This window comes from Herpailurus yagouaroundi, unplaced genomic scaffold (genome assembly GCF_014898765.1).
Source record: "Herpailurus yagouaroundi ecotype Mexico unplaced genomic scaffold, PumYag 198, whole genome shotgun sequence".
Taxonomy (NCBI): Eukaryota; Metazoa; Chordata; class Mammalia; order Carnivora; family Felidae; genus Herpailurus; species Herpailurus yagouaroundi.
The window spans coordinates 16,554,540-16,581,532 of NW_024412429.1; the positions used below are offsets into that span (position 1 = coordinate 16,554,540).

Here is a 26,993-nt window from a genome sequence, read left to right on the forward strand (position 1 = left end):
TAATTTGGGGGCACCTGGGTGGCTCAGGTGGTTAAGCGTCTGACTCTTGATTTTGGCTCAGGTCATGAGCTCACAGTTCGTGGGATCAAACCCCAAGTCTGGTTCTGCTCTGTGGGGCTCTCTGCTCTCTCTGGTTCTGCTCTCTCTCTCTCTCTCTCTCTCTCTCTCTCTCAAAATAAGTAAATAAACTTGAAAATGATAACTTCTTCTTCTGGCCTGAGAGGCAATCCTGTTCAAGGACAAACAGACTCAGAAGTACAGAGTGTATTCTTGTGGGGATCTTCACGGATGGCTACACAACTTTGAAGTGATGTAAATGACACAGAAGGAATGCTCTAAATCAACCATAAGAGCGAAAATACTTCAGAGGCAACCGGAAGTTAGTTTTCGATTAATCTAACCACTGTTCTTCTGTACCAACCGCTACAGACTGAATGCCTGTGTCCCCACAAAAGCCACATGTTGAAGCCCTAACCCCCATTGTGCCTGTATTAGGAAGTGGGGCCTTTGGGTGGTGATTAGGTTATGAGAGTGGAACCCTCATGGATGGGATTAGTGTTCTTAGAGTAAAAGGCGAAAGATTTATACGATCTGAAGAGAAACCAGAGTATGGGATTAGTGTTCTTATAAAAGGGATCCCAGGGAGCTCTCTTGCCTCTCTCCACCATGTAAAGAAACAAGGAGCTCGCAGTCTGAACCCAGGACGGGGATATCACCAGAACCTGACCATGTTGGCACCTTGATCCTGGCCTTCTAGCTTCCAGAACTATGAGAAATAAGTTGTTAAGCCCCCCAGGCTATGGCACTTTGTTACAGCAGCCTGAACTAAGATACCAGCTCCTTATTTAGAGGGTAAGGGCCATTTTTCCTATTAATTACCTCTTTGTAAGGACCTTGTTACGTCGGACATGCTTAAGTAACTGCTGTCTTAGACGCTGCTTGGCTAGAGGTTATATTTAGAGATTACTGAGATGCACTAGTCTTAAATGCTATATTAGCACAATCCAGCGGAGATCTATCCTGGGAGAGGTATTATTTATTTGAGAGTTATTTGGACACTGATTTAGCAAATTAATCCTCCTAATCTAAGAGGTCACTAGTATTAGTGTGACAATTAAAGTAATATCCCTGATGTGGCTTCATAGAACACAAGATTCTCCAAACGTGAGCCACCCAGGCAGACAGACAAAGCTGAGAAGTTTCTAGCAAAGTTGGACCATAAGCTTCCTTAAAATTGTAGATGTGTGTGAACTGAGCAAAACTGGAATGATTATCCAAGTGGGAAACCTGGAATCATTTAACAAGAAACATAAATTGCAGACATGTTGATACAGAGAAGAGCTCTGGATTAAAATATTTTTAAGAAAAGGTTTTTAATGGAGTACAAAAATAATAAAACAAAAACAATAGCTCATTTTTATGGACTGCCTGTGAGGCACAGTGAACATGGACAACTTACAGGATTTGAACCCAGGCAGGACTGACCCAGTGTCTGACTCCTAACCACCGTGCCATGCCTTCCTCATATGATAAAGGCGATCGAATCCTACTTACTCAGTGGAGATTATTTGCAACAAAACTTTCCCCCAATTTTATCAGCTTCCCTAGAGGGTCAGACATGAGCAAGTGGGAGCTATATCTACGCTTATTTCTTCTTTTTTAAAAATTTTTTGTTTAACATTTATTCATTTTTGAGAGTGAGAGAGACAGAGCATGAGCGGGGGAGGGGCAGAGAGAGAGGGAGACACAGAATCGGAAGCAGGCTCCAGGCTCTGAGCTATCAGCCCAGAGCCTGACGTGGGGCTCAAACTCATAGACTGTGAGATCATGACCTGAGCCGAAGTCGGACGCTCAACCACTGAGCCACCCAGGCACCCCTCTACCCTTGTTCCTAAAGCCTCCTTGAATTGTGTACAAATAATGGGAAATGAAATAAATACCCTGAAGTGATGCTAAGCCCAGCTCAAGATCACTCATCACACCCCTCATCTGTCTTCTTTTTCAGCCCTTCTCTTTGCTCAGGCAAGAGCCAATCTATGACAGTTCTCCTCCCCAACTGCCTACTGAAGCCAGGCTCGTGGAAATCAAATAAAACACACACAAAAAAATCTGTTTTTCGTTAAGATGATAGCTCTCTGCCTGAAACTGTTCACTGCCCGGAGTGAGGTACTCCCAAGCCCTATCAGAATCAGAGCTAAAATGAATCTTTTTGCTTGGCTGGTGTCAATGGGGCTGTGGGCCCAGAATATAAATATCTCTAATTCCTCCAAGCAGATTAGTCAGTTGTAAAGTATGAATGTGGAAAATGTTTCCATATGTCCACAGCCTTTTCTGATATTCCCCCCCCCCAACTTAATATATATACGCCAAATCCCCATCCCTTGGAAGGTATTCAAGTGTGGGCAGAAACTTACATGCAAAAGGAGATGATACTTGAGAATCCGCTGAACTGGTTTCAAGAGATAGGAGCCCAGAGGCAGTGAGTGTTTCAAAGTTTCCTGACGTTCCCTGAAGAATTTGGCCAGCATCTTGTTCCGCATGCACTCTGTTAGCACAGCCACTGATCTGCAACAAGAATATATATTTTCACCCGAGTTGTAATGGTAAGATGAGTTATCCAAGTTTTAATGTATTGTTAAGATTATTTATTTATTTTGAGAGAGAGGGAGAGAGAGGATCCCAAGCAGGCTCTGCACGGTCAGCACAGAGCCCGATGCGGGGTCCAAACTCGTGAACTGTGAGATCATGACCTGAGTAGAAACCAAGAGTCAGACGCTTAACTGACTGAACTACCCAGGTGCCCCAGGTACTCAAGTTTTAATGGCCAACGTAAGTGTAAAGGCCCTAAAACAGGTAGGGTAGCAACAGAGCTACAGCTAGACCAAAGTGCCTCTGGACAAATTAGAAAAAGGTATCTCTTTGGGTGGATGGATTAGAAAAAGGCACTATAGGGGGCTCCTGGCTCAGTTGGTTAAGGGTCCGACTTTGGCTCAGGTCACGATCTCACAGTTCACAAGCTCAAGCCCTGAGTTGGGCTCTGACAGCTCAGAGCCTGGAGCCTGCTTCGGATTCTGTGTCTCCCGATCTCTCTCTCTGCCCGTCTCCTGCTCGCACTCCCTCTCTCTCACAAAAATAAAAAACATTAAACAAAATTTGTTTTTTTACAGAAAATGTACCAAGAAAAAGGAGCTCTTTCTTCAGCAGATCCAGCCCCGAGCCGGACGTCTGTCACCCCTTTTGCTGGTTGCCTTTGTATCATGTACAAACCGCATGATACTCCCTGCAGATCGTTGGAGGCTGTGGCCCACGGGTTAACCTCCCTTTGAACAGATCCCTCTAATGACAGTTTCTGAAACAGCTAGAGAACCTCCTCTCTTAGCGAGTGTGCCTCCCTCAGTGTACTAGGAAAGCAGGTCAGAGTTCTGTCTGCGTCCCAGCCCCCTAAAAGGCAATTAAGTAGACCCCCCCCCAACATCCCAAAGGACTAGTCGAAACAGTGTTCCTACCTTATACATAAAAGCTAGTGGGCTTCTGGAGTCACACACACAAGTAAATTAAAATCTTATGTTCTCATAACTTAGAAGAGAGCAGGTGGAAGTAATTTCAGCCCCTTTCTCCCCAAGTCAGTCATGTTTTCAGGATTCATTTAGAAAATTGGAGCCAAACAACCAAACAAGACTCCTTGGAAGGAAGTGAAATGGAGGTCCGAATCAACCTATTAGAATCACTTTTGTGCCCATCTGCTTTGAGAAGTATCTGTTCAAACGGGTTTATTTCCCACATAAGTGGAGATTTCAAAACTATTCTTTATCACGTAGCCAAGGGTCTTTTCTAAGGTTCTTCAGAGGCAGAACCAGTTGCCCAGGTGCCCTCTGGCCATATGAAGGCTTGAGCTCTTACCCACAGACAGGACACCTGCAACCAATTCTGAGTGCACCAAACTCCAGATTCAGGGCACAGGCAGACATCTGAGGACAATGACCCGACAGGGCCTGCACCCCTCGCCGGGGAAAGGCGGGAGGGCTTGTGTCTCTTCAAGATGAAACTATTGGGGCGTGACTGGTATGAAGAAGGTGGACATCTGTCAAGGGGTGCCGGCGACATTTAATATCCCCAGCTTGGATCCGAAGGGAGAAGAAATGTTGTCAGATGGGCTGAAACCCTCAGCGCTCTTGGCTTGTTAAGACAGGGGAACGGAAACCTGGGGCCTCAGACAGCAAACTGATTGGAGACGAGGGGACAAGAGGAAATCTTTTTCTAGGGATATGAAAACCACACGATTGGGCAAGCGCCGGACGCGCCTGCCTCACTGAGCCTGCCTGTCGAGCATCTCTCTGCTAACGTGTCTCTTTCCTTCGTCAAAGTCAAAGATATAAAATAAGAAAAAAAAGATATATACAAAACCCAAAAAGAAAAAAAAAAAAAAACACTTCTTCCAGGAAACCGTTCTAAACTCTCTTCAAGGGGACTTACTATTCCTCCTCTTCCTGTACCTTTAGCTTCTAGTACATACCACGAGTCTGGACTCCATTAATTTGTATTCACTCATTTGGTCTTCTCTAACACGCTATTGCGTGATTGCATTTAGTGGAGTTTGACGCTGAAAAAAACATAACATTTGCTAGAAGGCAAGGGATATTAGCTCCTATCTCCAGCCAGTACACGCGGAGTTTGGGACCATGCTCCATGAATGACAGGCTCTTAAAATCTGTGTCCTTGCTCAAATGATTTTGCCTGTCCTTTGACCCTGAAGCAGCCTCATATAGAAAAAGCAGCCTTTATTCTGTACTTTCCTTTTTTATTACTAAGTCAGAAAAATCTTAATAGAAACTTCCCAAACTACAAATTCAGATGTTATTTCTTTGAATGACATGTTTATGATGAAATTTACACACCCGCCCCCCAACAAGCCCCTCTAGCATCTCTCATCCTGATAATTGCGTCCAGAAATGTGCTGATGCTTCAGAGTTCGAATGCTGTCCCCACCCCCCTTCCCTTGGTTAGGAGTTTAGTGGAGAAGTTGGGGGCCGATTCTGTGATTTCTCTGGATTGGGGTGCGGTACCATGCTGGTTTTTAGCCTGCGGTCCTCGGGATTTAGTTGGGGCATTCTACAATTTTCTGCTACCTTCAGCACAGAGGTGGAAACAAATACCATAGGACAGAGGCTTGCTTACATGAAACTGTGTAAACTGCGTGTGTCTGCTCATAAGGATATGGTGACAAATGTACGAGCTGACATGTGGGTTTGGTGTTTTTTGTTTGGATTTTAGGGAAACCTGGCCAATTCACAGTTGGGCGCGAACCAAATAAACCACTGCAGCACAATACCTTGACCCATGTCTAGAGAGGGAGACTAAACTCCTTCAATGGAAAGTATTTGTACATAAATCGCAGTCCCAGGCTTCATGCCTTTTAATCCACACTGGCTTTCTTTTTTTTTTTTTTTCCTTAAATTTTTCAATTTTTATTTATTTTTGAGAGACAGAGTGTGAGTGGTGGAGGGGCAGAGAGAGGGGGGGGGAGACAGAGAGAATCCTAAGCAGGCTCCACACTGTCAGCACAGAGCCCCACGCGGGGCTCCAACTCACGAACCGCGAGATCATGACCTGAGCCAAAGTCGGACGCTTAACCGACTGAGCCACCCAGGCGCCCCTGTCCAGACTGGCTTTCCGGGGCCACTTCTGAACAGGGTTTCCATTTGTTCTTCCTTGCTGCAGCAGTACTAGGGACTCAGCCTGCTGGCTTCTCTTCTAGGTGGATCCGGCCAACCACGTCATCCTTAGGGACATGTCTCCACCAAGATAGGCGACAGGGCACGTAGCTCTTATCTCCCTGGCTCGTCCCCCACGATAACTCCCATCAAGTTCTGCTGATCACGTGGGGGAAGTGGCAAAAAGGCACAGGGGTAGGGAGAATCACAAACCTTTAGAAACTTCACAAGGATGTAGTAGCTTTGGGTCTGAGGTTGGGGAAACCTCGATTCAGATTCTAGCTGGGCCACCCATCAGTTATGTGGCCCTGCGAAGGCAATAAACCTAATGGAGCCTCAGTTTCTCCATCCTTACATTGGGTTGGGGCAGGGGTGATTATGCACCAGCAATTGTTGAGAACCTATTATGCGCCTGGCACTGTGATGGATGCTTTGCTTTTCTTGAATCCCTTGGCATCTCTGGATTATCATGAAGGTTAAATCCAACAACACGTTGCATTTATAGCACTTAACACAATGATTAGGACTCAATAAATGCTCAGTACAAGTCTTTTGCTGAAAAAAGAAATGCCAACAGTGTGACCCAGGGTCTTCAGTCGGCCTCCCTCACTGAAATGGTCACTCTAGTGTCCATGTGGCGCTCCCTGCACTACCCTCCTGTGTGGCTTCCAGTGTAAACGAAACGAAAGCCAAGATCCAGTGAGATGAGGAGGCCTTTTTACATAGTTCTTAGAAATTATATAGCAAAGATATAACATATTCTATCCCCAGCTAGATTATATAAACTCATTCTCAGCACATCCCAAATTTTTCAAAACACGGCACACGTACAGGAGGGTCAACGGACAAGAATCACAGCCAAACACAACAGGTTTACTTAGGTTTCCACGGAAGGACACCTCGCAACCTTTTTGGTCTCCTTCACGGTCTTTCACACTTTCCCTCCCACTGGCTTTGCGGGGAGTCCCAGAGCTGAATGGATGGATATCTGGGTAGCCCGTAATCCATTGTCAGCACGCTGTGGAGACTCCCCAGGGCACCCAGTGCACGGCCAGGTTCAGGACGCCTAACACCAGCATACGTCAGACCCCTCGACCTGAAACAGTATGCAAGTGCAGAAATGTACTGTGGTATATTCCCAGCGTGTACCTTGGATAGTTAGTGCAGTACTGCGTGTAAATGTGGAACTCTTCACTCTGCAAGGAAACAAAAGAGACTTTTAGAGGCAAAAAAAAAAATAAAAAGAAAGAAAGAAAGAAAGAAAGAAAGAAAGAAAGAAAGAAAAGCACAGGCATCCCCATTCATTTAAAAACGATAAAAAGAAACATCATTCATACTTGTAAATCTGGCTCTGTCGTCACGCGGGCCTGTCTGAGCCCCTGTGGCAATCGTCGATGTCTTTTTTATCTACCTTGTTTCATACCTAGAATCAACTCGAACTCATCTGGGTTCAAGAGACACTTACTGAGCACCTGCTGTGTTAGGTGAATCTGAAGGCAAAAAGGAAGAGCAGGAAAATGAGGTTTCTGCCTCAGGCACTCCTAGTCCTCCCAGTAGATGTGCAACGTGAAAGAGAAACAGAATATCATCTACTTATGGTGGTAAGAACACGGGCAATACGTGCAGGGCACAAGAAAACTGTGCTCTCAAGCCCTTGTGTATACAGTTGTCCCTGCCCACTGTCCCACCTCGCAGCCACCATGCATCCTTTGACATGGAACTTAGGCTTTTTTCCTCCAAGGAGCCTTTCCAGAGCGCTAGCCAAGCTAACTGCTCCCACGCTGGGGTTCTGTGACACCCAAATCTCTCGTAGCATTTACCGAGTGGTAGTGTCCTTTCCTCTGAATCTGTGTCTCCCACTCCAGACTGTGAGTTCCTACAAAGTAGGGGCCATGTTGTATTCACATCACGCCTGTGCAGCTACCAAATCCCCCCCCTCTTTTCTACTAAACCGGAAATTACCTGAGAGCAGGGTTCAAGCCTACTTTTCTGTTCGCACCAGCATGGTAGCAATGCCTCAAATGCCGTAAATGTCTGACTCACCAATGTGGGGTCCTTGCCTTTTCCTGACACCACATTCCCGGTGCCCTAGTTTCTTTCTTGGGCTTTCAAATGTCTAGTCATATTACCAAATATTGAGAAATGTTAAATCAATCCTTCTCGCTCATACAGTATTTTGCTTAAAAGGTAAAACGATGACTTCCATGCAAATATAGAATAAACAGTATCAAAGGTTTTATTTAACCTACTGCTCGGTGAGGAAAGCAGTAAGCTATTGTAACTGGTTTTAAGGATAAACACAAGCTTGGCGCGTAGGTCAACGGGGAATGCGGATAGGAATTTACAAACAGATACCAAACTGCTTTCTTCTATAGGGTAAAGAAATCCAATGTCCCTCTATGGGACAGTTTTCATTTGCATGTCTGTGGTCAACAATCACTGACATTGCTATCAGTTATCAAAAATTTAGAGTTAGAAGGGGCGCCTGGGTGGCGCAGTCGGTTGGGCGTCCGACTTCAGCCAGGTCACGATCTCGCGGTCCGTGAGTTCGAGCCCCGCGTCGGGCTCTGGGCTGATGGCTCAGAGCCTGGAGCCTGTTTCCGATTCTGTGTCTCCCTCTCTCTCTGCCCCTCCCCCGTTCATGCTCTGTCTCTCTCTGTCCCAAAAATAAATAAACGTTGAAAAAAAAAATTTAGAGTTAGAAGATAGTTTGAAGACAATGAGAGATGCAGAAAGTCTACTGAGTTGTATAAATTAGAAGGGTGAATTGGAAAATTCTTTCCTAGTGGAGGCACCCAGCAATCTTTGTGGTTGGTTTCAAAGTCTTTCACAATTTTCCCCTACATTGCCAAGAGGGATGCAGATGGGCAGGTGAGAGAGCAAAAACCTGGGTTTTTAAACTTTAGACTGTAAAACTTTCAGTCTGAGTAAGTAATTCAAGGCCAATGAATTATTAGTTCTTGTAAACTCTAAAATGGAGTTATATTATTTAAAAGAGACATTGCATTATTTGGGTGGTATTTCATATTCTGCCTTTTTTACTTTGAAACTACTTTAGGGTGGATTAAGAAAATTTTTTTAATGTATTCATTTTTGAGACACAGAGAGACAGAGCATGAGCACGGGAGGGGCAGAGAGAGAGGGAGACACAGAATCTGAAGCAGGCTCCGGGCTCCGAGCCGTCAGCACAGAGACCGACACGGGGCTCAAACTCACGGACCGTGAGATCATGACCTGAGCTGAAGCCAGATGCTTAACCGACTGAGCCACCCAGGCGCCCCAATTTGAGATTTTTTTTTAACGTTTATTATTTATTTTTGAGAGAGAGAGACAGAGCATGAGCGGGGGAGGGGCAGAGGGAGAGGGAGACACAGAATCTGAAACAGGCTCCAGGCTCTGAGCCGTCAGCACAGAGCCCGACGCGGGGCTTGAACCCACCAGCCGTGAGATCATGACCCGAGCCGAAGTCGGACGGTCAACCGACTGAGCCACACAGGCACCCCAAGCCTGGATTTATATGTGACTGGAAGACAGTGACTTTTTCTTTTCTTTGTTTTGGGGGGGGGGTCATTTTAATACATTAATTGATTGTTTTTCCTATTTAAAAGAAATATCTACTTAGAATCCTTTCTGCTCGCTTGATGAGGATTAGATGTAACATTTTTTATTAGAGAAAGTCTCAAACATATTTATAAATAAGTGGAGAGGATAGTGTAAGGAATCTCCAAGCATCCATCACCTGACCTGGATATTAACTCATGGTTTATACCCACCTACTTCCCTACCACTCCGAAGCAAATTCTAGACATAGGATCATTCCACTTGTAAATATTTCAGTATACATCTCTAACGTAAAGACTTTTAAAAAGAAGCATCACCACAGTGCCATTATCACCTTTAAGTAATTCCAAACTATCATGAATGTTCAGCCGTCACTATTCAAATCTCCTATCTTCTTAATTTTCTTTTTAAAAATAGTTGGCCTATCTGATTTGGAACCCAAATAATATACAAGGCAACTGGTTGATACCTCTTAAGATCTTTTAATCTATAAGCTCCCCTTTTATCTCCCCCCACCCCGCCCCCGCCCTTGCAATTTAGTTGAAGAAACCAGACTGTATGTCCTAGAGAGTTTCTCATGGCCTGTCTTGCTGGTTATGTCCCTACGGTTTTCTTTCATGTGTCTCCCTGCCCCCTGCACTCATGTGGTTTAGGGGAAGCCTGAACAGGCTTATGTTCCATGGTTTGGCATGAATACGTCCTAATCGTATTTTACTTCCATCAGGAGGCACAGGGTGTCCGGCTGTCTTTCTCTTTGTGATGTTAACCACCAATGGTGATTATTGTCTGATTTATTAATTCGTTAGGAGCTGCCAAATGGTGGTATTTCTGGTTCTATGATTCCTTCATTTGTTAGCCAGAGTCCTTCCAAAAAAGGAACTTCCTTATGTTAACCGTTACCCCGCAGTTTGTGGTTTGTATGGAAAAGGCAGGATGGATGCTTGATAATTTTCCCTATTTTTCAGGATGAGGCATTGGCTCTCTAGCATCCTGCAAAGGCCACCACTTTGAGTTTTTTTGATCACTGTGAATTCATGAATAGAAACATCTAATGAGTTTCAGCTGTTTTAAAAAAAAAATTTTTTTTTTTAATGTTTATTTATTTTTGAGACAGGGAGAGACAGCATGAACAAGGGAGGGTCAGAGAGAGGGAGACACAGAATCTGAAACAGGCTCCAGGCTCTGAGCTGTCAGCACAGAGCCCGATGTGGGGCTCGAACTCACGGACCGTGAGATCATGACCCGAGCCGAAGTCGGATGCCTAACCGACTGAGCCACCCAGGAGCCCCAAGTTTCAGCTGTTTTTAATTAATTGTCCTTACTGATGCTGAAATGTCCCATCTTTGGCCAGCAGGAGCCTCTCTCCTTTAGCATTCGTGACCTGACCTACAGCCTCCAACAGCTACCTTGTTTTCTGGAATGATAAGACGTTCCGGATCATCCTGTACATTTCCTGCCCCAGACTCATCCTTCATGGAGCCTGGATTCCTTTTGGTAGGAATTAGTATTTGGAGACCACAGTCTGGGCATCAGAGATGGTCTTGCTACTGTATTCATCGTTATTTCCAGGCCTTTTCGGTGGACAGAGCTAGGAATATGGTGTTTTTTAAAGATAAAATACATCCTTGGTTCAACCTGGCAATTCGGATTCAGGATTGGAGCATTTTTAATTAGCATCATTCTTTGTATTTTCTGCCTTTTACCAATTCTAGTTCAATGATACTGACATAAACACCTTGTTGTATCCCACAATACACTCAATTTCAGCAGAACAATACCAACACCAGCACATTTGATATCATTATCGAAAACAGTTAAAAATATATTTGCTGTATTTTCTCCACAGTCGATTTTAAAATCAACTGGAATTTCCTTCGTGTGATCATGCCACAAATTGGCTCTATCCACAGGCTCATCATTTCATTTTGTTTTCATTTTTGGAGACTGCTTTTTTAACTTTCATTTTGTCTTATAACTATGTAAAATATTTACATGGGTTCAAGGTCAACTCTGTAAGAAAACGCGTATTCAAAGAAGTCTAGCTTCGGTTCCTTTCCATACTAGTCTCTCTCTCCATCCCTATCGGCGACCAATTTTTAATTTCACAGTTGATTCTTTTTTTTTTTTTTTTTAAAGTTAATACCAGTGTAGTTAACATACGGTGTTATATTTAGTTTATCCTTTTTTTTTTTAATTCCCATTTAAATATAGGCATGTCCTTCCACATTTCTAGATAAATAAAAGCAAATTATTTGTCAGTGATTCTCAAACCTGAGTATATGTCACAACTACCTGGAGAGCTTGTTAAACAGAGATTACTGGGTTGCATTCCCAGAGTTTCTGATTCCGTAAGTTGGCTGTGGGTCTGAGGATCTGCATCCTAACAAGTTCCCAAGTGATGCTGGTGCTGCTGGTGCTGCTGGTCTAGGGAGCACACTTTGAGAACCGCAGTGTTGCACACTTTTATCTACTTCTCTCTCCACCCGTCCCAGTAGTACACAGAGATACTCTTGAGTTGTTTCTACTGCTTCATACTATTCCATTATGTGGATATGCCACGATTCATTCAAAGAGCTTCCTGTTTATTGACATTTCCGCTGTTTCTCTATATTGTATATTTCTATGTATTTCTATATATTATTTATAGAATTTATATATAATGTATATTAATAAAATATTTCTATACATGATATGTATCTATACATTGTGACGATTATTACTATAAGACTAGCACCACACTTACTGCATTTTTGTTGCTGTATCTTGGGAATAGATTTCTGGAAGGAGGACTGCTGGATTACAGGATGACTTCAAATGTAATTTTGCTAGATACACCCCAATTCTCCTCCACGGGGCCTGTGCTACTCAGTTCCGCCACAATCATAGTTAGCCTCACTTCCTTCGTATGCTGCCACATTTTCAAACATACTACTTTTTTAAACACCTAAATTAGTTGCCAGCTTCCAAAAGTTGGAAGAGAAAAATGTATTGAGTTCTGGCTTCTCCTGAAACAGTGTTAGATGCACGGGCCCTGGCGCCCAGTTTCATAGGACACTCACGCCCTCACAACACAGGTACCGAGGCTGCTCTAGCCCCCACCTGGGCCCACGCGTGCGCTACATTCACCTGGTTAAGCCCCTGAAGGCACTGGAGCGTCCAGCCTCCACAGACGAGATGAGCAAAGTGATCTGCCTGAGGTCACCCAGTAAATTAATGGCAGATAGAGCCTTTCTCTGGGTGCGCTCACACGCTCTCAGTTTCTTGCTCCTTTTCTGCCTGCCTGCTGTTGTAGTCAACCTGGGATTGAACAATTATCAGGTTGACTCTCCTAAATTTAGGAACTTTTAGCATCATTTGCAATGACAAACTTAAAAACAACGGCTGCAATGAAAATATATCTGAATTACATCATATACTTGCCCTGCATACACCTTCCCCCTAATAAAGCCTCAGGACTGTTGCACGACTGAATCGCTGTGCATTTTGTGACACCATGGCTCTATTCCAATCTTAAATCAGGCAGTTTTGATTTAAAGCAACTACATGGTCTTAACATAGAATCAAATGTACATTTGACCTTCGATTTATGAGCTCTGTGGACAATTCCAACAATGGTTTTTTACAAAAACCAATAGCCCTGAGTTAGTTAATCCTTAAATGCCTTTTACTCAATGTATGCTACCCCAATTCCTTTTTAGAACTATTTAGGGAAAAAGACAATGATAAAGAAAGCATACAAAAATAGGTATTTCCTTCTGATTAAACTCTGTCAAACTGTAATTACAGATGTAAAAATGGGACATTTAATTATGAAAGAACCAAAATAAAAGAGACAGTCAGGGATGGCCAATTGAGCATTTGGGGTACTCAACTGTTTACTGAATGAATAACCAGATTAAAGAAATCTGTACGATTTTAGGGTCTCTTTGGTCATGGGGTCCATCTCTTTCATGTGTGAGCGCTCTCTCTCTCTCTCTCTCTCTCTCTCTCTCACACACACACACACACACACACACACACACACACACAGACTTTGATTCCCGAGGAGTTTTCACTGGACACTATGAGAAAGGCTTAATATGTAAGTAGCATATGGGTGAGGTAACATGAACTTGAATTCATTCCAATGGTAGGAATATCCAATGTCAGTACTTTCCTGAGGATAATTTCAGTAAGCGGATGGGGGTGTGTGTGCACGTGGCTGTGCGTGCCTGGGCACTGAAGGGAGAAGGGCACCAAGGGAGGCGGGAGGAGGGGCTCAGGGGACGCGGGGTCTCTGAAGATAAACTTTGTCTCCCTCTTAACTGCTGTCTGGGGTCAGCCCAGCTGACAGTGGAGATAAGGGACAGAAATGAGGGTGAGGCGAAGGCAGGAAACCAAGGAAAACTGCTCCAGGTGTTTCCGGAGTCCTAACAACAGACAGATGCTCAGCTGGGAGACCGCTTGGCCTGCCCACCGGGGAGCTTTTACTTTTGTCCCCCCAAGGAATGGCCCCTGCAGTCCCTTGTCCTTCTTTTCTAAGCAGCAGGTAAGAAGTACCGTATTCCCCTTTTGTCAGGAAGGATTTCTGTAATCTCCACATACCACAAAAGCAAGGTCAAAGAGGAGTCTCTGCGTAAGCCCCAGTGATTCAGATAAAAGCAGAAGTCAATTGCCGGCTTTACCTCTTTCATTAATGGCCTCTCAATTAAAGCAATTTTCCATTCCTCCCCAGAGTGGAGCAGCTGGTTGTGTTTCAGACATCGTAACATCTTCTAAATTTCAGGGTGCTGAGTGAAAAGCAGGCTGTGCCAGAACCGAACGCTCGCTGCTTACATGTGAAAGTGCGGAGTGCCCAAGGTAGTCTTCTAATTAAACTTGGCAATATTACAATGAAAAATAAGATCTGGGAGTTGGCAACGTGGCGCATAAACAAACTTTTATGTGAATAATTAAGCCGGAGCTAAGCATATGATGGACCGTCTTTAATCAGCTTGTGATTACAGTTACCGGTAAAAGCCCCGGCGTTTCCGATGGTTTCCATGTTGTTTATGCGCTGTGGCTATTCTCACATATCTACTCTGATATACACTCAGCACCTCTTTTTACCCCCTTTCTCCCTCTTCCACTTGCCTGCTCTTTTTTCAATTCCTACCCTTCTGGAGAATCAATTATGACACAGGCAACGTGTGAGAAGAATTGTGTAAGCATGCGTGCACATTGCACATGTTAACACGCTGACACCCACACAGCCGCCCACCATCGGGAGTATTTTATACGCAAGCCCATCAACTGCCTTTAAGGAATCATGCTTCAAGGAAACCCAGGGTGTTGTGATTGGATTCAGTGCCACTGGATGGATCTGTGGCCGTAAGAAATGCCCCTGTGAAACACGTCCTGAGCCAGGGTCAGACATCTCAAAGTTCACAGTGCACTCTGGAGTGTTAAATGAGGTGCTAATTCTTGGTTGATCCCAAAGTACCATCATGAACCTTGCCTAAACCTTTGCACACTTGAAACCACAACTGCAGAAATCACATGAAGGTTTGCTGAAAATCATTTCCACTAGACCTTTTCCAAATGAAAGCTACTGAATGTTTAAGACAAACTTAAGATAGGATTCTATATATAGCAGGTAGGTAGCAAGTGAGAAAAGAGTGTAAAGGATTGTCTTGTATGTTTCAGAATCCTGGTACAGAGCTGACCATTTAAGCTTTAACGGTCAGAGCCTTTTCTTATATTTTTCTCAGCCATCAATGCAGCTTAAGAAAAATGTAGGAAAATGAGAGGGCATATTTAAGATAGAAGAGATTAATTCTGCCATCTCTTTATTCCCCAGTGATAATTATATAGCCTCGGCTAGCACCACGTACATTATATATAGAATACCTAGATTCCAACAGATTTTTGTAACTGGTCTTGTGGTATTTCATATGTATTATTTTTCAAATGTTATCCTATTCTGCGTTTTTCCTCCCCACCAAGATTAATTTTTTTTTTTCCCCTAGGAAAGATGAGTAAACATCATTCAGTTACTATGTAAGTTCAAGGACAACTACTAAGTTAGTACTTCCTAACTTACTAGGGACAGTATTTTTTTTTCCTTGCTAGTGGAAAAAAAACAACAAAAAACAGAGCGAAGAGAGATTAGTGGCTAACTTCATCCAGTATGGAACAAACCAGTCATTTTAACTTTAAAATGAAAACAATTTGCAATCTGTGCCTGTCTTGGTTGGCCAAGAGAAATGAACCTTGCTTACCTTGGACACAAAACATTCTGCTATGGCCACAGGATCGTTTTCACAGTTTTCCAAATCTTGTAGAAGTTCACTAAAAAAAAAAAAAAAAAAAAAAGCCAGAAAGTATTATAGTTTGATTATCGAGGACATTTTATATAACTTAGAAGTCTATACATTTATAGGGTATTTACAAGGAATCTTTTTTTTTTTTAAGAAAGCTTTTACTAGTGGTCAAAGCCAAAGTGCACTCTCAAGGTGGGAGAGTGGGCAGCCCAGAGCTGGCAACTGCTGTGAGGAATCACATTTAACTGGATAACTGATGACCCATTGTCATTTTATCCAAAGCTTCCATTAGGGACTTGCCCAAGGTCATGGTGCAGCAGGGATTTAAACACAGGTCCAACCCATAACTCTCCCACCTAGAGATAAGCCCAGCCTGACACTGAAGTCTTCTACACGGTTGGCATTGTCTGTACACATGTTTACACACACTTACTCATTCATCACATAGCTGTCTAGGGGCTGAATGCTAGGCAAGGCACTAAGAACAAACACATCAGTGAGCCAAATGACATATGGTCTGTAAGTGCTTGGAGCTCGGAATCTATTGGGAGAGTCAGACATTCCATCAAAGGTCACGCACACTAACAAATTTAAAATTATAAACAGAGAGGGGCACCTGGCTGGCTCAGTTGGTACAGCATGTGACTCTCGATCTCGGGGTCATGAATTCAAGCCCCACATCGGGAGTCGAACTAATTTAAAATAAAATAAGATAAGATAAAATAAATTAAAATAAGATAAGATAAGATAAAATAAGATAAGACAAGATAAAATAAAATAATAAAATAAAATAAAATAAAATAAAATAAAATAAAATAAAATAAAATAAAATAAATAAAATAAAATAATAAATGGAGATAGTGCTCTAAAAGAAAGCTACACTGGGAGGAAATATTTTTCCTCAGATGAAAAATCTTATTTTTTAATGGGAATATAATTATTTTAAGTAACTGCATAATACTTCATTGTGTGGCTATATCATAAGTAATGGAACTAATCTCCTACTGTTGGATAAAGGTCTATCAATGGAATTCCTGGGTCAAAGACTATCGCAGGGTTATATGTTAACACATTTCCAAATTACATGTTGTATAAGTTGTATTAATATATATTTTACATGTTTATTTTAATTAGAGATATATATTTAATAAAAATGTAAATAGTTCTACAGGAATTACAATAAAAACAAGCAGTTTCTTGTTTTCCATTTCCCATGCTGGACCGCCATCCTCCAGAAGCATTCTCCACTTCTTCTGTTTCTGCTGTATGTATCCACGGCTCTAAACATGCCGGTGACGCATTTTCAGTATTTTTTGAGCTATTATTTCCTTCTTAATTTGCCCAAACTTCCCTTCATCCCTTCATCTTGCCAACAATCTCTCTCATGAAATTTGATTAAGGTCAGAGCTTACATTTTGATGACCGTGTCAATACTATTCTTAGCTGAGCCCTGGAGTATACCATAATTATATTTCCTTTCGTGTAACACCAGGTTTCCCCTGGAGTTAAAGTCGTCCTTTTTTTTCCCCCTTAGTTTTCAAATATACACCAGTTGTCCTCAAACTCTGCGGGAAGCATAATTCTTTGCCTCGCTGCGTTCAAACATCAGATCATCTACTGGTCGGTCGTCTTCTTTCTTGGTGACCTCCCTGCTGGAGCCCTTGGTCCTTCCACTCTGCTCTCACCTAGACGGGCTGCTCTCCCAGGCCTGCGGGGTTGTCTCTTCAACCCCATCCCGATGATGCAGGTCACCTGGTTCCTGTGTTACACGCCCCGCTTCTTAGATACCATTTCAGATGTATCCTTCTTTTTGAGATTACGACATCCAGTAGCTGTCTGAGTAAGGGCAGTAGGCAGTAAATTTTCTGACACTCTTCCTGTTTTAGAATGTTCTCCTTTCACACTTTGCTGATCATGTCAGTGGATACAGAATTCTTGGTTGGAAATGATCTTCTCTGAGTATTTGGGAAACTATCTGTTGCTCTCTGAATTCCAACGCTGCTGAGAAGTCCAATAACATTCTGATCCATGATCCAGGTTTCATGTGACCTGATTTTCTATTCTGGAAGCTCTTAAGAGTTTTCGCCTTGTTAACATACTTCTGAAATTCGGTGATGGCCCACTTTGGGGTGAGTCTTTTCATGCACGAAGCCAACTTGACTATTTGGGAGATGTTCTTGAGCAATTGCTTCTCAAAGTGACCCCCAGGTCCTGAGGTCCTGAGACCTCTTCAGGGGGTCGATAAGGTCACTATTTCTATAACAATTCTTGGACAATTTTGGATTTTTTTTTTTTGACATTCATTCTTTCATGAGGCTACAGTGGGCTTTTTCAGATGGAAATTAGAAGCAGACTAAGAATGCAGCTGTTTTCTAGTAAGTCAGACAATAAACTTGTGAAAATGGAAAAAAATTCCAACACACACACAAATGTTAGTGAAAAAGAACAGTAAAATTATTTTTCTAAAAATGGGTGGTTATTATTATTTTTTTTTATTTAAAAAAAAATTTTTTTTTTCAACGTTTATTTATTTTTGGGACAGAGAGAGACAGAGCATGAACGGGGGAGGGGCAGAGAGAGAGGGAGACACAGAATTGGAAACAGGCTCCAGGCTCCGAGCCATCAGCCCAGAGCCCGACGCGGGGCTCGAACTCACGCACCGCGAGATCGTGACCTGGCTGAAGTCGGACGCTTAACCAACTGCGCCACCCAGGCGCCCCAATTATTGAATAAATTGAAATTTTAACAATTTTTCAGTTCTAATTTCTATCATGGTAAAGAAAACATCATAAGCCATAAACAAAAAAAGCTTTTTGGGTCCTTAGTAATTCTGAAGCATGTACAGATCCTGGGACCAAAAAGCTAAGGAACTTTTGTTCCTAAATTAGGTCTTTGATATTTTCTCTCCTCCATTTTCACTTCTCTCTTTGAAGCTCCTACTATTCACATTGAATTTATGTTTATTTATTTTTGAGAGAGAGAGAGAGAGCCTGCATGCTCAAACGGTAGAAGGGCAGAGAGAGAGGGAGACAAAGAATCCGAAGCAGCTCCAGGCTCTGAGCTGTCAGCACAGAGCCCCATGTGGGGCTTGAACTCATGAACCATGAGATCGTGACCTGAGCAGAAGTCGGACACTTAACTGACTGAGCCACCCAGGTGCCTCCTATTATTCACATTTTCGATCTCTTGGTGTGATACTCTAATCTTTCTTATTCTTCCTCTATCTTCCATCATCTTGTTTATTGTTCATTTTCTGGGAGACTTCAATTTCATTTTCTGTCCCCTCTATTGAACGTTTTCATTTCTTCTATTTGATTCTTAATTTCAAGGTATTTTTTTAAATAGGCTGTTTAGGTGGTTCTTATGTTTCTGTTCTTGTGAGTGCAAAATTTCTCCTCTCCAAGGATGATGATATTACTATTATTATTATTAATTATTTTGGGCCTTTCTTTCCTGCTCTTTGCTTTCTGCTGAGCTCTCTTTACACCGTTTGATCATTTTGGCTTCTGTCATTCATGTTAGAGGCTCTTCCCAAATATCTGGGGATATTAAATTGTCCTTTCATGGTTGAAAATGAGACACGGCAATGGCAACTGTAAACTATGCAAGTGGAGCTTTCCATGGGATTCTGGTCCCTCAAGGCAGCTGTCCTCAAACTTTGTGGTATCCAGACCCATGCACAGAGTCTAAAAAATTCTTTATGTGGATCATATCCCTGGATATTTATTAGAAATTAAAACTAAATATTTTAGAAAACTGATCAATTCATATAACAAACCCAATACATGTTAATATGATAACCTTCTGTGAAAACCAGGTTTTATAAAACAAAGTTTGGTGAGAAGACTAGTGTTGTTTTACATTTTTGTAAATCTCCAATGTCGACCCCAACGGAACACGGATGGATTACTTCTGCATTCAATCTGCTACAATCTGTTATTTTGATTGAAGTACGCAGAAAACAATCTAGCCTCACCCGGATACGTCACTAGAAAACAGAGGAGACTTTGAATAGCTTATTAAGTGTGGTTATGCTTCTTTGATATTACACTGAAACTGAACACATGGCAGTTTCTTAGGTATCTGTTGGAGTCTGAAACCATACCAAGGCACTATACCCTGTTACTTTAAAATCCATTGGTCTATTTTGGGCGCCTGGGTGGCTCAGTCACTTGAGTGTCTGACTTAGGCTCAGGTCATGATCTTGCGGTTTGTGAGATCGAGCCCCGTGTCGGGCTCTGTGCTGACATCTCAGAGCCTGGAGCTCACTTCGGATTCTGTGTGTCTCTCTTTCTCTCTGCCCCTCCCCTGCTCATGTTCTGTATCTCTCTGTCTCAAAAATAAATAAAAACATTAAAAAATAAAATAAAATCCATTGGTGTATCTTGCACATTGAAAGGACCTTTTACCAATGCAAGATTTCATGATGGTCCCAATATCAAACATCCATTCCTAATATTCCCATAAAAACATCCCCTTTGTAAGATTATTAATACTTTGGAAAATACAGTTCTGATATTTGTATCAATATCTCTTACAGGTAGATGGGTATGAATTAAAGATAGTTGACATCTAATCATTGGGACCTAAACACTGGATGAAGAGAATAGGTTGAAGAAAAATAATAGCCAAAGAAGCAACATTTCTGGGCCAGTGATTTCCATTACCGGAGGATGGCATGCTCAGGACATAGGTTTTGCATCCAGGGATTTCATTATAAATCCTCTGTCTGCTCAGAGAATAATTTTGAGCAGAATCCATCGTGGCTTAATAGAAATACTCCTTGACAATATTTAACTCCCTATGTTCTTTTTAAAATTTTTTTTGAAGTTTCAGGGTTTATTTGTTATAGCAACTACCGTACCTTAAGTAACACATGGAGAATATTAAAATAAATCAGCAAGCATAATATTAAAAGGAAATAGGAAACCCGAATAATAATCCATTTTCATAAATGTACACACACACAAATAGCTCTCTGGGAAACTAGATGAAAGATAGTATGAATCAAGACATGAAATATCATTGGATGTAGTCCTACTCATCTATGTTCAGTTTTGCTACCCGTGCTTTTGGTGTCACATCCAAGAAATCACTGCCAAGACCAATGTCAAGAAGTTTTCCCCGTACATTTTCTTCAAAAAGTTTTTTTACAGTTCTAGGTATTTTATTTTACCCCTCAGTCTCTTTTGAGTTGATTTTGGTGTGTAGTGCCAGACAGGGGTCCAACTTAATTCTTTTTCATGTGGACATCCAGTTTTTTCAACACCACTTGTTGAAGAGTCTCTCACTGCCCCATTGCATGTTGACGGCACCCTATTTGAAGATCAGCTGATTGTATATTACATGAATTTATTTCCGGGTTGTCTATTCTGTTCCATTGGACGATGTATCTATCTTTATACCACTGCCATACTGTTTTAATTTCTGTGGCTTTGTAATACATTTTAATTTCTGTGGCTTGTAATACATTTTGAAATCAGGAAGTAGGATGCCTCTAGTTTTGTTCTTTTTGCTCAAGATTTCTTTGGGTTTGCAGAGCCTGATACAGTTCCATAATGATTTTAGGATTTTTTTTCTAAAAACTGCAATTGGGATTTTAATAAGGATTGCAGTGAAGCACTGGGTGTCATATGCGAGAGATGAGTCACGTGGTTCTACTCCTAAAGCCAAGGCTATGCTGTAGGTTAATTAACTTGCATTTAAATTAAAAAAATAATTTAAAAAGAGGAAAAAAACAAGGATTGCAGTGAATCTGTAGATTGGGAAGTATGGGATTTTTAAAAAATTCATTAATTTCTTTATTGTTTAGCTTATATCCAAGTTCGTTAGCATATAGTGCAACAATCTCAGGCGCTGATTCCTTAATGCCCTTTACTCATTTAGCCCATCCTCCCCCCACACCCCCTCCAGCAGCCCCCTGTTTGTTCTCTATATTTAAGAGTCTCTTCTGTTTTGTCCCCCTCCCTGTTTTTATATTATTGTTGCTTCCCTTCCCTTATGCTCATCTGTTTTTTTTTTTTTAACATTTTCTTTTTCTTCAACGTTTTATTTATTATTTTTGGGACAGAGAGAGACAGAGCATGAACGGGGGAGGGGCAGAGAGAGAGGGAGACACAGAATCAGAAACAGGCTCCAGGCTCTGAGCCATCAGCCCAGAGCCCAACGCGGGGCTCGAACTCACAGACCGCGAGATCGTGACCTGGCTGAAGTCGGACGCTTAACCGACTGCGCCACCCAGGTGCCCCTATGCTCATCTGTTTTGTATCTTAAATTCCTCATAGGAGTGAAGTCATATGGTATTTGTCTTTCTCTGACTAATTTCGCTTAGCATAATACCCTCTAGATTCCATCCACATAGTTGCAGATGGCAAAACTTCATTCTTTTTGATTGCCGAGTAATACTCCATTGTAGATATATATATCACATCTTCTTTATCCATTCATCCATTGATGGACATTCCATACTTTGGCTCTTGTTGATAGCGCTGCCATAAACACCAAGGTGCATATGCCCCTTTGAAACAGCACACCTGTATCCCTTAGGTAAATACCTAGTAGTGCAATTGCTGGGTCGGAGGGTGGTTCTAGTTTTAATTCTTTGGAGGAACCTCCACACTGTTTTCCAGAGTGGCTGCACCAGCTTGCATTCCCACCAGCAGTGCAAAAGAGATCCCCTTTCTCCGCATCCTCACCAACCTCTGTCGTTGCCTGAGTTGTTAATGTTCGCCATTCTGACAGGTGTCGGGTGGTATCTCATTGTGGTTTGGATTTGTATTTCCCTGATGATGACTGATGTGGAGCATTTTTTCATGTGTCTGTTAGCCATCTAGATGTCCTCTTTGGAGAAGTGTCTATTCATGTCTTTTGCCCATTTCTTCACTGGATTATTCATTTTTGGGGTGTCGCGTTTGATATGTTCTTTATAGATTTTGGATACTAACCCTTTATCTGATAGGCCATTTGCATTCCGTTGGTTGCCTTTTAGTGTTGCTGATTGTTTCCTTCGCTGTGCAGAAGTTTTTTATTTCGATGAGGTCGCAATAGTAAAAACCCCCACAAGTCAGGTGTCAAGGGCATTCCAAGAGGCTCCTGGCAGCCGGGGCGAGCAGCGCCAAGCCCCAGGGGCAGGACGGAGCCTCAGCTGAGAACCGTGTGGACCCAGCGCAGACTCCCCCGCCACCCCAGGCCCAGTGGGGCCCGGCCGGCAGCTTTATGCCACCATTGGCAAGTTAGAAACCACTTTTGTTTTCACGTTTGTTTTACTTCTTTCCCTGTGCCTCCGGAGACGTGTTGAGTAAGAAGTTGCCGTAGGCAAGATCAAAGAGGTTTCTGCCCGCCTTCTCCTAGAGGATTTTGATGGCTTCCTGTCGTACATTGAGGTCTTTCATCCATTTTGAGTTTCTTTTTGTGTCTGGTGTAAGAAAGTGGTCCAGGTCCATTTTTCTGCATGTCGCTGTCCAGTTTTCCCAGCACCACTTGCTGAAGAGACTGTCTTTAATCCATTGGATATTCTTTCCTACTTTGTCAAATATTAATTGGTCTACATTTGCGGGTCCAATTCTGGGTTCTCTGGTCTATTCCACTGGCCTATGTATCTGCTTTTGTGCCAGGACCATACTGTCTCGATGACTGTAATACGGTCTTGAAGTCTGGGATTGTGATGCCTCCAGCTTCGGTTTTCTTTTTTCGAGATTGCCTTGGCTATTCGGGGTCTTTTCTGGTTCCATACAAATTTTAGGACTGTTTGTTCTAGCTCTGTGAAGAATGCTGGTGTGATTTTGAGAGGGATTGCTTAACTCCCTGTGTTCTAAATGTTATGCTAATCAAGCTCCTCTGAGGTTTAACTTCATCTCGTAGTGGACTGGCTGGAGGAAGTGTCTCAGGGGACCCACCCAAGCTCCAGGTACAACTCACCTGTAAATGAGTGGCTGGCATTTGTTGCTCAAACCACAGGGTGGGAGGGAGCTGGGAGGGAGCTGAGACGCCTTCTAGTCCCAACCCCTAATTTTAAGGTTGGGAAATCATGGCTCATACAAGGGACGTAGCTTACCTTAGTTCACACAGCTAAAAATTAATGGCCACAACTGGGGTGAGTAACAGGGCTGTTGAATCCCAGGCCTGCACTCTATTTTAAACACATGTATTGAATGACTTATTTCCTGACCAACTCTAGAAAGCTGAGGTTTCTTCAATGGGAGACCTTGTCTACCTGGGAGCCCTAGCTGGAGTCACCAGGCTAGCTTTCCTCTGCAATCATTTTCTATAATAGGACAAACACAAAAAATGGGAACAGTGAGGAAAAAGTAACGGGATTGCTTTCGTGCCCTTGTCATAAGGGCCATCATCCTAATGTATGTGGCCCACCATTTGTTTGCTCTCCATTCGACAATAATTATTGAAAGCCTCCATGGCAGGCATTGTTACAGGTATGGAGGTACGGGACAAAGAACGTGGGCATAAGTCCTGTCCTGTGGTGCTTACGCCCTGACCAGAGGTGCTACATGTTAATAACTGAATAAATAAAGAGCACGATAGCAAACGAAAGACAAATGTGGGCAAGGATGTGAAGAATGCAAATCTTGTACACTGTTGGTGGGAACAGAAAATGGTGCAGCCCCCATGGAAAGCAGTTCTTCAAAAAATTAAACATAGAACTGACATGTGAGCCAGGTATTGGATTTCTGGGTATTTATCCAAAAGAAACGAAATCAGGAACATGAAGAGATATTAACACACCCATGGTCATTGCAGTACTATTCACAATAGCCAAGATGTGGAAACAACTTAATCCATCAGTGGATAAAGAAAACAGGGTATGTACATACAATGAAATATTATTCATCCTTTACAAAGGGAGGAAATTCTGTAATATGTGATAACATGGATAGGCCTTGAAGACATGCTAAGTGAGACAAGCCAGTCACAAAGGACACAGATAGTATGACTCCACTTACTTGAGGAATCTAAAGTAGTCAACTTCAGAGACTCAAATAGTAGAATGGCAGATCCCAGGGGTTTGCAGGGGGAAGGGGGAGCGAATGGAGGCGTTGCTAATCAATGGGCAAAAAGTCCCAGTTAAACAAGATGAATAAATTCTAGACATCTGCTGTACAACATAGTGCCTAAGTTAACGATAACGTATTGCACACTTTAAAATTTGGTCAAGAAGATAACACGTTAAGCATTCTTATATAATAAAAAATAAAATTTGAAAACACCATTTTTCTAAAAACAGAAAAACTTGGGGGTATCTGGGTGGCTCAGTTAGGTAAGTGTCCAACTCGTGATTTCAATTCAGGTCATGATCTTATGGTTTGTCAGATTGAGCCCTGTGTTGGGCTCTGTGCTGACAGTGTGGAGCCTGCTTGGGATTCTCTCTTTCCCTCTCTCTCTCTGCCCCTGCCTTGCTCTCTCTCTCTCTCCCTCTCAAAAAAAAAAAAACAAAAAAACAAAACAACAACAACAACAAAAAACCACACACAAAAACACAAAACAGAAAAATCTAAACGAAATTACAGTAGAAACTCACATATCATAATGTATTATCACTTAATAAGAAACGTTTATGTGAAAAATAGTACAGTATTGGTTTTACTGAAAACAAAACAACATAATATGACATCATACTATGTGATACGAAGCAGAAAGGGCAATGTGGGGAGAGCAATTGAGGCTGGGTGGTGGGGGAAGAGCGTTGGGGCAGTCATGGAAAACTCTTGTTGGAGGTGATATTTGAGTGGGGGGAAGGCTGGAAGAGAAAGCCACTTAAGAAATCAACTGTGAGTCCAGAATGAGCTTGATGTGCTCTTGTGTGAGGTTACAGAAAGGAAGCCACTGTGGCTGGACTTTGGTGAACAACAGGACTGCTGGAGATAAAGGAAGCAGACTAACTATAAAACAATACGCCCTGTACTACGGGAGCACAGACGTGGCCATGGAATGTGGTGCATCAGCCACTGAAGAGACTCCATAAAGACCAGGACCAGGCCTGTCCTTCTAGAGTTACAGCCTAAGGGCGGGGACCGGGTTTCTCATTGCATCTGTGAATCTAACGAACAGCCCTACATACACATCGACAGGAAGGAGTGACTCATAGATTGTGTTTTAGGCTCACAGCTAAAATTAGAGTCATCCCACCTTCAGGTTTTGGGTATTTCCCATTTTCCCTGAGTAACTGTTTCAGATATTGTTTCTTTTTTGAGTAGGGCTCGGAAAAAGAAGATTCACATTTCTTACTTGAGCTCAAGTCCCTTTTTGGGGGGGGGGGGGTACAATTAGAGGAAACACTGTTCACTTTTACAGAACACATTACATGTAAAATTTGCTCCGACCAGTGACGTGAACGTGAAGGCAGGAACTGTATTTTGACCTTGAAGATTCTACTGCCTTACACCAAATGAGATTCAGGAATGAGGCCTCTCCCCTTCTGGTCTGCAAAGGACTCTTAGCACCACTTCCTTTTCCCACCCACCTAAGTCAGCTGGCATTTTAACTTGTTGCAAGCATCCAGGCACATGTACACATGGGAACAGAAAATGGAACGAGGTTAACGGCACCAAATGTGCCATTAATTTCACTCAGCACTGGCCTTGGAAAGTCCACTTGAAAAAAAGCCTGAAGGTAAAAATATTTCTACCACTGTGCAGAAGTTAAAGAGATTCTGGTGGTGAAAAAATGGACTGAAAGAAAACTTCTCCCAACTTTTACTGCCTTACTGTTCTCTGTATCCCCTGGTTCACTTTCTAAATTACATTTCAAGGGCGAAAAAAAAGGATGGCTCAGATCATTTTTTTTTTTTTTTAGACTTAAGACTAGACTTAGCTGAGTATTTTACAAGCAGTGACTGGTATCCAGAATAAAGAGACAGAGTTTAAGGGAAAAGCAAGATTTGACTCTCATCTTCTGAGGAAGGAACGGAGCTTAGATGATTTTAACTTGCTAATAAGTTTGAAATAGAAATTCAATAGAAAAGAATGATCTGTCTTTCCTCAAAGGTTCAAATTATAGTTTAGGTAACTCTTCCCTATTCCAAGAGAAGGATGAGTGCATAAAACAGTCGATATGTTCCTCTTTAATAGGAAGTAAAAAAAAAAAAAAAAGTTTTGGGATTTTAGGGGCATGTTAAGAGGGTAAAAGAAGTTTCTTCTCACTGACCTAGTTTCCTGACCATTCGGGGATTTCTTCCAGACACCAAACTAGAGACTTACATTTCTAGGCTACCACAGGGATTACGAGAGGAAAGAGAGATTTCGCTGTAAAAAGGAAAACAAAAATGAAGTATCAACTTCATCCCCAAATGTTTTATGTTGGCAGATTTTGTGAAATAACAATTTAAATCTAGTCATATACCACAATTGAACAAAGACAGTATGAGGAGGGCGCCTGGGTGGCTCAGTCTGTTGAGTGTCTGACTCTTGATTTTGGCTCATGTCGTTTT

The 26,993-nt window shown here is 42.3% G+C and overlaps 1 protein-coding gene across 6 annotated transcripts in view; it reads right to left on the reverse strand.

The window, feature by feature from the left end:
- Positions 1–26,993, reverse strand: part of PLEKHG1 (pleckstrin homology and RhoGEF domain containing G1) — a 178,744-nt gene that overhangs the window by 34,393 nt on the left and 117,358 nt on the right. For all 6 annotated transcript variants that reach the window (XM_040448902.1, XM_040448897.1, XM_040448898.1 and 3 more), the window contains exons 4-6: positions 15,512–15,581; positions 6,861–6,907; positions 2,415–2,565 (exon numbers count right to left, since the gene is read on the reverse strand). In XM_040448902.1, the coding sequence (XP_040304836.1) occupies positions 2,415–2,565; positions 6,861–6,907; positions 15,512–15,581 (268 nt within the window). The remainder of the gene's footprint in view (positions 1–2,414; positions 2,566–6,860; positions 6,908–15,511; positions 15,582–26,993) is intronic.